This window comes from Contarinia nasturtii, unplaced genomic scaffold (genome assembly GCF_009176525.2).
Source record: "Contarinia nasturtii isolate CC-2019 unplaced genomic scaffold, AAFC_CNas_1.1 Cnas_scaffold_745, whole genome shotgun sequence".
NCBI classification, from domain to species: domain Eukaryota; kingdom Metazoa; phylum Arthropoda; class Insecta; order Diptera; family Cecidomyiidae; genus Contarinia; species Contarinia nasturtii.
The window spans coordinates 1,580,071-1,593,798 of NW_022198093.1; the positions used below are offsets into that span (position 1 = coordinate 1,580,071).

General features: G+C 34.9%; 1 protein-coding gene across 1 annotated transcript; it reads right to left on the reverse strand.

The window, feature by feature from the left end:
• Positions 1–330: 330 nt before the first annotated feature.
• Positions 331–12,479, reverse strand: LOC116341591 (fringe glycosyltransferase-like). The gene is made up of 7 exons (XM_031768746.1): positions 11,837–12,479; positions 8,838–9,110; positions 3,037–3,188; positions 1,354–1,492; positions 1,061–1,226; positions 885–979; positions 331–800 (listed from the first exon to the last, which is right to left on the reverse strand). Exons 1-7 carry the CDS (start codon positions 11,993–11,995, stop codon positions 618–620), a joined length of 1,167 nt encoding a protein of 388 aa, XP_031624606.1. The 5' UTR covers positions 11,996–12,479; the 3' UTR covers positions 331–617.
• Positions 12,480–13,728: the final 1,249 nt, after the last annotated feature.

The following is a 13,728-nucleotide window of genomic DNA, read 5'->3' on the forward strand; positions in this document are numbered from 1 at the left end:
GTTCAAGTATTGTCATTTTAGTCGCAATGAAATTTTCGTTTCAGCCGTGAAGAAAGTAACCCAAATACAGGAATTCACATTTTCTTAACGACCAAAAATGGTTTAGAGCACAAAAAATCTGTTGCAATAGAGAAGCAACGAATGAAAATTCGATGCACAAATGAACAATTTCGATATAATGAAAGAAAGAACAACTAGGCATATACACTTATTCCATTGAAATAGTTTGTATTTCTGTCAAATAAAGACACCACTAAAAACTACAATATGTTATCAAAATAATACGATTGAGAAATGTATGCAGAAAACTAACTTTCCATAAAGCATAATGTATTCGAATGATTCCATAAATAAAGAAATCAGAACCAATTATATGTATTCAAAGTCATTTTTAAAATATCTTATGATTTTCTTTTGTGCTTGTTTAAGACTCTTCAAGCTAATTTAAAATAAAATTCTTGATTTTTTTTTCTTATTTTCAAAAATTTTCACATTTTCATTGAGATTACAGCTATTTTACAAATGATCACAGCCCTAGCCAACTTAAGATAATTTCACTTTTATTTATTTGGTTAACGTGTTGCATTCATCTTTGCCATCCATCAAATACTTTTAATTTATTTGGTTAACGGAGATTTTTTTTGAACGAATCCAGAATGTTTCTTCAGCGAACAAGAATTCTGTTGCGGAAACAGGTGACAATGCAATGACAAAAATCTCGTTGGATCCGTGCGTTCATTGAATCCGTCCACTTTAACGACATTCTTCGCATTGTTTTCGAATGCATAACTGTAGGAAATCTGTTGGAAGAAAGCAAAAAAAAATGTAATTTTAGTTTCAAATTGTTTTAATTACGGCAACGTTATTCATTGATGACAACATACTTGCTTGCGAAACGTCTGCGGTGGAATCTGGTCGAGTGGCTCCAAATGTGAATGAAATTCATCGATAACAGTCAACGGCACTTTCAACAAATACTCTGCGCACACAATGAAATGAAAGTCATTATAATCATGTTTTCAAAAGTATAAATGATAAAAATAGTTTTGTTTTGTCGTACCAATTATAAAACCAATGGTTACATCGTCCGGAAATCCAATGCGATCGCTGATTGTCATTAGTTTTTCGTTTCGAATGACTGGAGCCATTTTTTGTACGAGCGGTCGACTTATACAAAATCCAGCACCACCCGTTGCAAACCAAAATTGAGCTCGATGATCGGTAGTCTACAAAAAAGAGACACGAACATTAAGAATTAAAAAAGAATTTAATCAATTTTCTTTCATTTTCTTTCAAATGGTTGTAATTCAGAATTAAATTACGTTTCTTTCGAATGGTAGCTCTTCGACTTACCTCGCTTAATTTCACTTCCAATGGTGATGCCACACTCGGTTTTCCCAAATACCATAATGACGATGAATCATATTCACTCAGTAACAGTTGAAGCTGCGCAATGTTCACATAATTGTCGTCATCAAAATGACAAAACCATCTAAAACAAACAAACATTTAATGATTCATTAGAGTCAATCAATTGTAATTGTTTGCGTCAAATTCCAACAAATAAAGTCATTACACTTTGATTAAATAATTTTCTTGATCATTTGCTATATGAATCGTGTATTGGTCGTAATTGTAAAATTGATATATTTTGAAATGAAGTAATTTACCCCGGAAAAAAATTCAATTTCATTAGATTTTATGAAACAATAACTTTTTTACAATCTTTTGATTGTTTTTTATGTCTTCGCGGTTGATATGTCTGATCGTTAATCAAAAAGATAAACTGCCGTATTATAAAATCAGAAACTTTTCATTTGATAACATAATATTGTTTATGTATTGAGATGATGAGACAACTAACTGAAATGGTTAAATGCGTCTCTGTCAAGTGTCGATTTGTGGTGAAGCGTAAAATCGAAAGTCGTTGTTGAAACATTTTGGCCGGATGCATCAATTGTGCTTTGATTTGTATCCGTGAAGTGATACTTAATGAAAGGCAGAAAAATGGTTTCAATTTCGCCGTACCGTCGACAATGGTGGTCATGCACGAGCATCAAATTAAACAGAACGAGAAAAGATCTTGAACATATATAAAAATCACGTCGATCGGTGGTTTGATACGCAGCAGCTGTGGCATGTAATAATAACATCGGGCGGCGAGAACGAACAACCAAAATTGTAATAAAGATGAATGATTGAGAAAATTGAAGAACACATACGAATAAATCGAAAATCTAATTTAATTAGTTTTCAAGTAAGTGCAGGGCACACAATGAAACGCCCGTTCAAACGAAAATCGGTGCAACATGGTTCTTAGCGGTTGCCATCGTTCAAATATGGATGGCGAATGGCTTTAATTCAAAACTAAAACTCTATCGCACATTATCTGATCTTAATGGATAGTTTGAGAAACTCTTTTTTCCTCCATTGCATTCATATTGAAAAAAAAAAGAACGATACAACCAGGCATATAAGAACGATTTGACCCGTATGTGCTAATGTAGAAGCTAATGAAAAATATTATCTGAACGCCACGATCAATTAGCATTTTTTTTGTGCTGTTGCTTCAAAAATGAGGTTCGAAAAGTGTTTGCCATAATCGTCACGGAGTGTTTTCCTACCTAATAGAAGTACATGGATTCAACACAGAATATTTAACGGTGAAATCCGTGAGTAATGGAAGCGATCATAAATTAAATAGAGTTTTTGTTAATTAATCATTATCCAAGCGTCGACGGTTTTTCTAAACAAGAAAGAGTTACTCTTTAAATCGAAAATTCCTTGCTTCGGCAAAAAAAAGAAAGCGCCTCGCGTATATACTTTTTTTTCTTCGGTAAAACAATGGTAATTTATGGTTTTGTGAAATAGACTGAATTTATGCCTAACAGCTGCGTGCGCACTGAACTGTGCCAAGAAATGCCCATCGACTTCAGTGGGGTGGATGGTAAAGAACGTTGTTGTTATTCGCGTTGGATTGTTGCTGTTGTTTTTTTCCTTCGTGTGTTCGTTTATCTGCTTACTATGGTGACTTACTTTTTTCGATGTTCCAGAAATGTTATAAGTTCTGCGGCCATTTTACAGCATAATGCACGTCTCGAATGGCCTTTTGGGCATTTTGTGTTGATCAAATGTTTGTTCAATCGCATATTGTAGAAATCGTCGTTGGCATCCGTAAAAAACCATGTCTGTAAAAGGACAATGAAAAACAAAAAAATACATTAAAAAATGCTCAATTTCTTGCAGAAATTTTTTTGTGGTTCTTTTCCTGCGAAGAGAAAAAAAATATGTGTAAATTGATTGCAAATATAATTTTTTTTCTCGGTAACATTTTGTACACTCAATCGAAAGACGACAGAACTGTAATTACGTCATGACTATAATTTTAATTTCAAAGCATTTTGTCGGAATGTTTGTCACGCAACAACGACGAATTTTTTTTTAATGGCAACAGCCGTAATTTTTCTCTCCTTAAATGCTATGATTTTTTGTTCGGCCCATTTCATTGCTCTCTTTTTTTTTTCAATGTGACGTACGTACGTAATGATAACGAGTTGAATACTCAAATGTGTTCTGCAGGCGATTTCTTAAGATTAAAATCAAATTAAAGTGTACGAAGTGAAATGCGCGGACACACGAGAATAGTGGTTGTTGGCACGCTACATAGCCGAAAAAGGTTGGATATTGATTAAAAAATGTCTTCGCCGAAGACGCACATTTAATGCAGAGGTTTCGATGAATTGCCATTAATATTCTGGTCTAAAGATGCGCCAAACGATTCGAAAAAGTATGTGCACGCGTAATCGAAACAGAAAAAAAATTAATCGATCGATTGCAATGACCGGTCGCGTACCTCACTGTTGAGGAGGCGGAAAGGAGATATATCGAGCGATTGCATAAAAGCGAACGATGCTATAATATATCGTTTACTTGCGTTCATTTACCAAAATGAAAACACTTTGGATTTGGTCTTCGGTTTACTTCTTCTTCTTCTCAACTTGCGGGCATTTGTTCAATGGTTAATGGCACTTTCAATCCAAATACGAACAAAAAAAAACGTATGTGCATTTGTGGCCTGCATCAAAGAGATGAAGAAAAAAAACTGCAACGATCTTACAAAAATACGAGATAATTGCGGCAATTATGTAAATTTTGGCTCTTTCTACACTGTTCCTTCAGTCATTCTCTTCTGAACGTTTGTGAGGGCAATTTAAGACGCAAGTGCATCTCGTGCAAATACATTTTAGGGCACAAGTGTTTTTCTCTTAATTCACTCTCTCTCGTACTTGATTTCTGGTTAAAACAAGTTTCTTTTTTCGTTTTGAATTTTTATGCATTTCTCTTCTCGGCCAAATGAGCGTCGATCGATACTTTTCGGTTTATAGCCAAACTTTACGAATGGCGAAACATAACAACAACCTACGAACAAGTGGCAATTGAAGTCATAAATCGGTGATTTTTTATTTGTTTTTCTTTCACTCGGGCGTTCGAATGAACGAAAAATGCAAACCATTTCATCGTAAAATAATATATTTTCGTTCGCCACAAAACAGTCAGAATAAGTTTACTGTTTGTTTGATTGATGTTTTTTTTTTGTAGCCAAGCATCTGTTTTGTTTATGAGATGAGTGGCCCTACGTTGCCACTCAAGATTTTACCGTCCATTTTGTGGCTCTCTGATTTTGAGCGTTTCTGTTTCGTTCCACTTCCAATTTTGATGGACAAGAGCTGAAAACAAATGACATATCGTTCGTTTTCTCGCCTTCATTTAAATTCAATTAATGATTTAACTGGTTGAAACTAACGAAGTGATTTCCTAGGAATTGGCTACGAGCGCACTGTGTGCTCTTATCGTCATTTTATCTCTTCTTGCCGCATCGCTACAACAATGCATTCCACAAACAAGATTTGTGTCTCACATTCAAATCTTCAAATTGAAATTTTAAACAAGTTTATTTATCGTTTAAATATTTATGACTTTGTTTTTCTCTTCACTTCTGAGATTTTATGTGTATATATGAGGTGTATTTTTTTTTTCATCGCTGGGTTCGGACACTGTGTACACACATCATTCTGTTTGGATGAGAGTAAATAGAGCGATAGCACATCCATAAAACATTGCATTTGAGATTTAAAAAAAAAAAATGAAAAATGGTGAAAACAAATGCGTCAACATATTTCCTTAATAGTTGATAAACAAATCGAAATGGATGGATCGCGCTGCCAACCTATCGTCAATCAATGCAACTGGCAATCGCACGATCTTTCGAACGAATAAATTAAAATGTGACGGTTGAACATACTTCTTTTATGGCATTTCAATTAAAAATTTTAAATGGCTATTTGACCAACCGCTCTAGTCTCTTATTTTGCTTTGCCCTTCGATTGAAAAGAAAATATTGACGTGAGGATATCGTTTAACACTGCAGTATTTGCTTAAGATGAAATTTCCACAGCAAAGATTTAGATAAACACAACATTTGGCCGAGGTATAAAAAGGAGCACACCGAAAGATTGAGTCGGTCCTAAGTAAACAGAGTTCATTTTTTTAGCATCAAAAATTGCGTGCAGTTCGCTTGAAATGCGGTTGTTTAAACCTGATCTAATCACACAAATGGATATTTACTCTTTGTAAAATGTTAAGAAAAAAAAACAAACATTGAAGAACCGTTCGAAAATGTTCGTCCGACCTCACAATCATCGATCGGGCAAGTGTCTACTTGAAGTATTCTTTTCGGGTGCCTTTTTTTGATCGAGTAGTTTTGACAAAGTTATAATTTTTATGACCGTGCACAATATTCATGCAGAGCATAATAAAAACCTTTAATGGGATTTACAATTCTGAAAATCAACACTTGGGTTTTATGGTTGCACTTTGATTAAAACATTTTCAAAATGTTCCTCCTACGCACATGGAATCAACAAAACATAATTATTCAGTTTGCCATTGCTTTGCAGTTATCGGAACTGATCGAGTTATGACAAACTCTATCTCTCCCCTTCTCACTCTCTCTCTCTCATTCTCTTCGGCTCTTTATCTTTCTATCATTCTCTCTTCATTTACCAAGAAATTAAATGCGACAACAGAATAATGAAAATTCTGAGTTCAACGAAGCAGTGAACGAACAAACAGTGTATACAGCCAGAAGCCATGTTCAATTGTTCAACGCTGTGGGTAAGAGAGTTCATGCACACCGAACAGATGATATGAGAAAAAAACACGAACTAAAAACATGTTTAGTATTAATAAGTGGCAAGAGTATTTAGAGTGTGTAGAACATAACACGACCCACTGCCTCGTAATTTTGTTCCTTTTTTCCCTCTTCCATGCATATGGAAAAATAAGAACATTTTATAATTTTAACTTTTTTTTTCTCTGCGCACAAAAACCAAACAGTGTGAGTTATGTTCAATTTGCTTCAATTGTGAGATGTCGTTGTCATATATTCGAACCCCAGTTTTTTTTTTTTTGTTTCAGCACATAAATGTGTGGGAACAAAATTATAACTCTTCTTCCACACAAAATGATCGCATAAAAACATTGTGTTTCCATTATTAATTGTCACTTAATTCCTGCTACACTTTGACACCAACTGTATTTATGGTTCCAGTGAGCGCGATCGCGCAGTTCTCTTCTCAATCGAAGTTTTGTGCGGTGAAACCGGTTTCGAGAGATCCAATTTCTTAATCCTGGTGTTAAGTTAGATCGATTTACACATAATTCCGAGGCCACTTATAATCATATTCAAATGAAATAGAAAAATTAAAATGCTTCTTGGTTTACACATACTATAGTCACAAGCGATAAACACCTAGATGATTGTGCATCATTATCAATTCAACGGCTAATAAATTGCGAACAAAATTATCAATAATTTTGCATGCTTTTCCGTTCCGCAAACGAAGTGATGCATTTTGTATGGCAAAGAAAGAATCTCACACTACCTTCGGTTGTAACTTGGAGCTTGTTAACCATTTTAATTGTGAATAAAAAGAGTTACTTTCAGCTGCCGCCAATTTGGAGTAGCTGTTTCTTTTAAATTGATATTCGTTTCATATCTTTTTTTTCTCCGATTGTGGGAAAAATGATTTCTGCTTGGCACCACATAACATCCAATTGCGCGTGCAATGACATTTTTATCACACAGTGTTGTGGCTGCTATGTTGTTGTCGCAGACGAGTTTTTTTTTTCATACCAAGCATTAGAATTGGATGTTATAAAAAAAAAGAAGTAACCAACCCAAATGGTTATGTTATTCGAATGCGGCAAATGTCGACAATTACTTTGAATAAAGTCATAACAATATTGTTAGTGCATACACATACATGCGACAGTGGCTTATTCTCATGAAGCGACGATATTGTGGTTGACACAAGACCGAATGAAATGTACACATACAAAAAAAAAGTTGTCGTTTCGAAGAAAAGTCGAAGTTGAGTGACGAATGGAAAATGCTTTCTACATTGCTTGTACAAATGCTATCATTAACGTTCATTCCGTTGACATTAAATTGTTTTAAGACATTCAACATACTGTAGATCATGTTCAATGTTTGCCAAGTCAGTTTATGGTTTGAATTAAAGTGAAACAAACGTTTCGAATAAATAAACATGTGTATCAGTGCTGCGACTTGGTTCGGTGTTCCGTTTCGACTTGGACGATTGTAATTGAATTATAATACAAAACGAGACCAAATACACACCATTGCTGGTACCTGTGATATGGAAATTTTTGCTTTGTATCAACTGCAGCAATAACGGTGTGTGCCGATGTAAGATGATATTGATGTGTGTGTCTTCGTGATTGATGTGCATTTTTTTTTGCATTGCATTTACTTCATCAGCCCATGCAATTAGATAAATGCCAGTGATGATGGCCTTAGATACGACTTCTACAAAATGAATGTGTTCACTGCGCTGTTTTGCATCGTTTGATGTGCATAAAATTACTTTACGCTAATAAATTTGTGCACTGTAATCCACTTCATCGTTTGTGCAATGTTTTTTCTGTATTCGTTCTTTCTTTATCGAAGAATTTCATGTCTCATTCATCGCATTTGTTCATGTTAAACGGTCTGTTTTCAGCGTCGTATAAATAATCCTTCCGGTTTATTTGCCAGCCATTTAGAATACATTACGGCTTTTATTCGTGTGTGCTTGGCGAATGCAGGAGAAAGAGAGATTGGCCGCATAAAATGCATTAAAATATAATCAAGATGAAGTGAATTGCAACTGTGTGAGGCATACACTAGCAAAATAGCGTTGTTGCAACATTGTGATTTTCTTCGCTCTGAATTGCTGCCATGCGTAGCATCTGGATCAACTGATTTGTTTTTTTTTTTATTATTAAATGAAACATTTCATTTAAGATGAAGGGGAAAAAACGAACTGAGAGCACTGACAACTAATTTATGTGCAATGCACTCTTTTGTTTTCATTTTATAGTTTTTTTCGTTCGCTGCGGACAGATTGGTTTCAAGTGTAGCCAAAGTCGAAGCCGAATTCAAGCTGCAGGAAAAAGCGAATAAAAAGAGGTGAACACAAGCGGCACCAAAAGGAAATAATATCTTAAGTTATGGCTTTCAATTCGAAGCGGTAGCAAAATGTAGTACGATTGGATCCATTTGATTGGATGTGAACGGAAAAAAATGGTTTCACAGAATTTTAGCAAGAAGAATATTGAAGCCAACGAAAAATCGATTCCCAAGCAAAGCGATCGTTCAAATGTTAATTGTTTGGGTTAAAATGTTGGCAAGTGAATAACAAAAAACAAAAATTGAGATCAATTGAATATTGATGAGAGTGCAATGGTGAATAGAGAAATTTAACCAGAATTACCTGTTCACGGGCCATTTGAAACCACGTTTTTGATATAATGTTCAAACGTTTCGCATGATTTGTTTGTGTTGTTTTCACTGCCAAAAATACATCATGCAATTGAATGGCTGTCGGTTTTGGTGTAACTGTACCCGCATCAATTGTCATTCGATGACTACTATCGAATTGGTTTGTTGTGACTTCATTTAACCATGGCAATTGTGTTGGTGTCAAATTTCGATGAAATCCAAGCAAATCGCCCATTGATGACGGTGATTTGGGTGCATCAAGAGCCTGAAATATAAAAAAAGGGAACAAGAATGATATTACATTATGTTGTTACATGTATTGACAACAGTGGTAGGTTTTCTCTCTTCTTCGCAATGGCTTTTGTTGTTATTGTTTTCAAATTTCTTCTACGACTATGTCGATTGAATAATTTATGGGACTGTGATGATCACATCCGCTTTTCAGATTAACATCGAATGCCGAATCTTTTTAGAAGACGACACAAATTGATCATTTTATTAATGACAAGCACGTAAAAGTAATACAACCATTTTTTTCTCCGATTCATGATCATCAATGATCCCGCATTCTGGTAATTTATTGTATTCCGCCTCGGTTGGTTTTTATATTAATTAAGTTTTTGCACAAAATTCCGTATTGTCTTCGAAGCATATTCGTCGCATTCATCAATCAAAAGAATTCGTCTTTTTCCAGACGAGTACGCAATTTGTATTGAGTTCCATGTAGCGCGCACATTGTTTGCAAAAATACACACTCTTTTTTTCTTCTTCCATAATTGAAGATAATACAAACGCGATGATGAGCGAGAGAAAAAAAATGCATGTCAACCAATAAACGGCTGGAATATTAAACATGTTGAATGAGGAACATGATACATGCCGACGCAGTCGCCGTCACTGCTGCTATTATGAGTTGAATTATCACAACTTCTTCCATCATATTCGTTGCTATCGTGATCGTTCATCTTCGCATTCAATTTTACTGGATGGCAAAAAAAAAAAAAACCACGACAGAATTGGTATAGACACACAAGATTAAATTACTTGAACCTTACGTGCAGTAGGTTTTGCTGATGGTGTCACAGTGTGTGTACAGTGGACTCTACCGAAATGATGCCTTTTCAAACTTGTACACAAAAAGACGTGCCAATGTTGAAACCTTGTGACGATGAGATGGAAACGAAACACGATTTTTATTGTTGATAGACCAGAATGTTCAGTAGCCTTTGCTATGAACGACGTTTTTAAGAATGATATTTTGTTACGTGCCTTTGTGATCACACACACACAACTCATAAACATTCGATTCCAAAAGACAAAACGAAACCAAAACAATTTTAAAGACATAAAAGGCTCGTGGAACTGTGTCTCTTGCGTAATTTGCTACAAGCACCGAGTTGAAAACAAAAACTGTTAAGAACAAAAATGGGTTTATGGTCGCGATGAATTCTTTTGTTTGAAAACACTTCGACTCGCGTGTTGATGGCTTCATGTTCATGACAACAGATTTTATTGCATTTAAAAGCGTCTTGACAAATGTTCCGATGAGATAAAAATTCAGACACTGAAATGGATTTTAAGGGACGATACATGTGCCCATTTATAAAATCGTCCATCGTTCACGCGGCATGCGATAAAAGGAAAACGCATTTTATTGCCTAGTTCGTTTTTTTTACAAACGTGTGAAAGAATGAAAAATGTCGTAAATTTAGTTTGACGCCAACACTCCGGTCCGAATGCAATCGAAGAGAGAAAAGAGAATGATGTGGCTGAACTGCGAGAGAACCGTGTACCGTCCCATCGAAACGAAAGACTTCCTAAAACATTATAATCTCATTAAAGGTGAACGGTGGCCGCATTAAATATTCAACCGACACACGACACACGCTGCACATTATCTCAGTTATTCCAACATCGCATTCATCAACGGTACACGTTCATTTCGTAAATGTTTTATTTTCGAAATAAATCGAACGATATTCTTGTTGTTGTGAAGAAAATTAAGATGTTAATCATTTAACATGTAAACAAAAGTTGCAATGCAGTGAAATGTTTCGTTTAACGGTGTGCCTGCGATCGAAAGTAGTAATACATTGTTACTTTACACTTTTGAAGGAAACAATGATGATGACAACAACAGCAGCGACGGTGTGTTGATTGGCATCGCACGTTGTAACCCGAAGTATGATAAACTAATCACGTTTTACGCCATTAAACACGAGTCGCATTACATTCGGTGTAAAAATGTGGTTGTTGTTGTCATTTTCATTGCGTTCGGTCATTTTGGAAATGTGATCATTCATTAAAACGCGCATTTTTCTGCCCGTTCTTTGCTCTGGTTTCGTTGAATCCTTCTCTTATCATATTCCGTGGCACGATTATATATTTTTTATATTTCGATCGTTTTTTATGTGTGTTTAGTTGTTGGAATTAATTTGAATAAATTTTATTGTGGTTTCAAAATAAAAATGTCGATTCGTTTTCCCGGTGTTCGTTTTCATTTCGAATGGTTCAATTTACTTAATTCGAAAGGTTTGATTTTTTTCTACTTTTTTAGCACATTTTGCATTATATTTAAATATTGAATTGATTAACAAAACCAGAATATCATGTTATTTCTCTCGTGTCTTTTTTTATGCTCATTCGGTTGTTGTTTCACGTGCGTTTTGCAGTCGATTTTGCTTGGTCGCAACTTAACTGTTCATCAATATCATCAAAATGATAATATCAGCGCAGCAGATGTGAATAGCAATTACTGAAATGATCGGCAATGTGGTTTCTTCTTCTTCTGTACAACATCCTGCGCTGGATCGTTGCAATAAAAATGCAATGTTGTATGTTCACTTTGTGGCCTAATCTGATGAAATAGACAGGCAAGCGTGACTATGCTAATAGATTTGTTCGATGCGTTTAAAGGATGAGAAAACAACAATAACAACACCGCGGATGAATCGCTAAACCGAACAAACAATTATGAAAATAAACTGTTACCTTATTATAATTTGGGTGTCCGTATGAGATCCGACATAGAATCGCTGCTGCATAGATAATTATGCCAATGATTGCCATAATTTTCGTTGTCCGTTGTAAGCGAAAATCTCGAAAAAGGAGATCAGATACAAATCTTAGACAATCGTCACCAATCAACATAGATCATGGCTTCATATTGATTTTTTGCCAATCCCATGAAATCAATTCCATCCAGACAACGTTATGTTGCTCTCAACGTGAGAATCTGTTCACACAACGAAAATAATCAAAATTCGGTTTGCCTTTTTTTATATTTCGCTTAATTTTCAGTCACTAATTCGAGCAGATTCTCCAAAATAAGAACAACACCAAATAAAACAGTTTCCACTAAATTTTTGCTTTAAATAAATCTTTCTTTGTTATGGATGTGTTCGGCGAATATATATTAAAACTGTTCGTTATATTTTTTTATGTGGTTTCTTTCAAATAAGAAAGTGTAAGCAATTTTAATCAAGTATTCACTTCAAATTGTAATAAAAAAAACCCGGCATGCACTGTTTGTTGAAAAACAGAAAGCAATAAAAAAAGGTTTCGACCGATCAGTGAATGTAAACAAATGTGAACGACGAACAGCTCTAATAATACACTTCTGCGCTCTTCCGTGGTTTATCAACAACTGACTGCACAAACGCTTGCTACTACAACATCGAACCTCTCTTTCGTTTTGTTTTGGTGCCTTTGGCCATCTACTTCGTTTTTAAATTCAGTTACATCACCCTGTAGTAAGCAAGTTCGAAGCGTAAAGCTCTTTAAAGCACACATATGTGAGAATGACAAAAATCCCTCGGCCGTCTCCATTAAAAATATCCCTCTCCATTATGAAGTAGATTTTGGCCGTTTTCATTAGGCTGAACTTTTGAAAAGTTACTCGTGGTGTTTGGACGACACCTGTAACAGGAATGACGAAACATTGCAGGAATGTTGTTCATATTTTTCCATGTTTCATTCATCCTTTTCGTGTTTCATGCTGAACAGTACTTATATAGTGATTTCACTTTCAAAGTCTGCATCAAACCGTCTCGGTCTCTGTATGCGAATACAAGTCACTGCCATCATGCATTTAAAAAATCCTCACTGAGAATTGCTTACTAAAGTGATCACCAAAGCAGTTTTATGTAACTAATTTTGTGTGAAAGAAATGGCAAAGTTAAAATATACATAAAAATAACATTTATATTTTACTAATACCTTGAATAGGAATAAGTTGAATCCGTACGGAGTAAACAGGTACCAAAAAAATCAATTGACCTCTATTGGTACAATTTTGGTGCAACGAATGTCATTCGCCAACAAAACATTTTTCTGGAGATGTTTTCAACGAAGTGCATTATGGCATAAACACATTTTAAATACTCCTACTAACAAAGTGTTAATACGATATTTGCATACACTTTTCTGCGACTTTTCTTTTTCTTAATCTCTTTTGCCAATTGTTCAAAGTCCACTGCTAGCAACATGTTGATTTGATCGCTTCTTTTTTATGTTTTTTGGACTTTGTCAATTGATGTTTGTGGTAAAAAAATACATATAAAAATTGTTTTGCTCACCAGTTATATTTGAAAAGAAATGCAGATTCAAACATAGGAAAACAAATATTATTCTAGGAATTTGTTATTAGTAAAAAAATCATTTAAATTAAGATAAGGTTATTTTGAACCCCGCAAACTGAATCCGTAATTTTGTTTTCCTTTTTTGGCTTCTCTTTTGGAAACTTGATTTTTTGATCGGAATTTAATTATTTGCAGAAAAATTGCCTATTCGAGAGAATCTATCAAAAATAAGGGAGTAAGATGAAGTTTAAGGATATGAATATTGATTGCATCGAAAGGTGTTAAGAGCACTTGGCATCTGGC

Coding starts and splice junctions, on each gene's coding strand:
- LOC116341591 (XM_031768746.1), bottom strand. CDS start 11,995: ATGTTGATTGGTGACGATTGTCTAAGATTTGTATCTGATCTCCTTTTT. Junction 9,111..11,836: donor GACACCCAAATTATAATAAG/GTAACAGTTTAT, acceptor TTTATATTTCAG/GCTCTTGATGCACCCAAATC. Junction 801..884: donor CGCAGACGTTTCGCAAGCAA/GTATGTTGTCAT, acceptor TTCTTCCAACAG/ATTTCCTACAGTTATGCATT.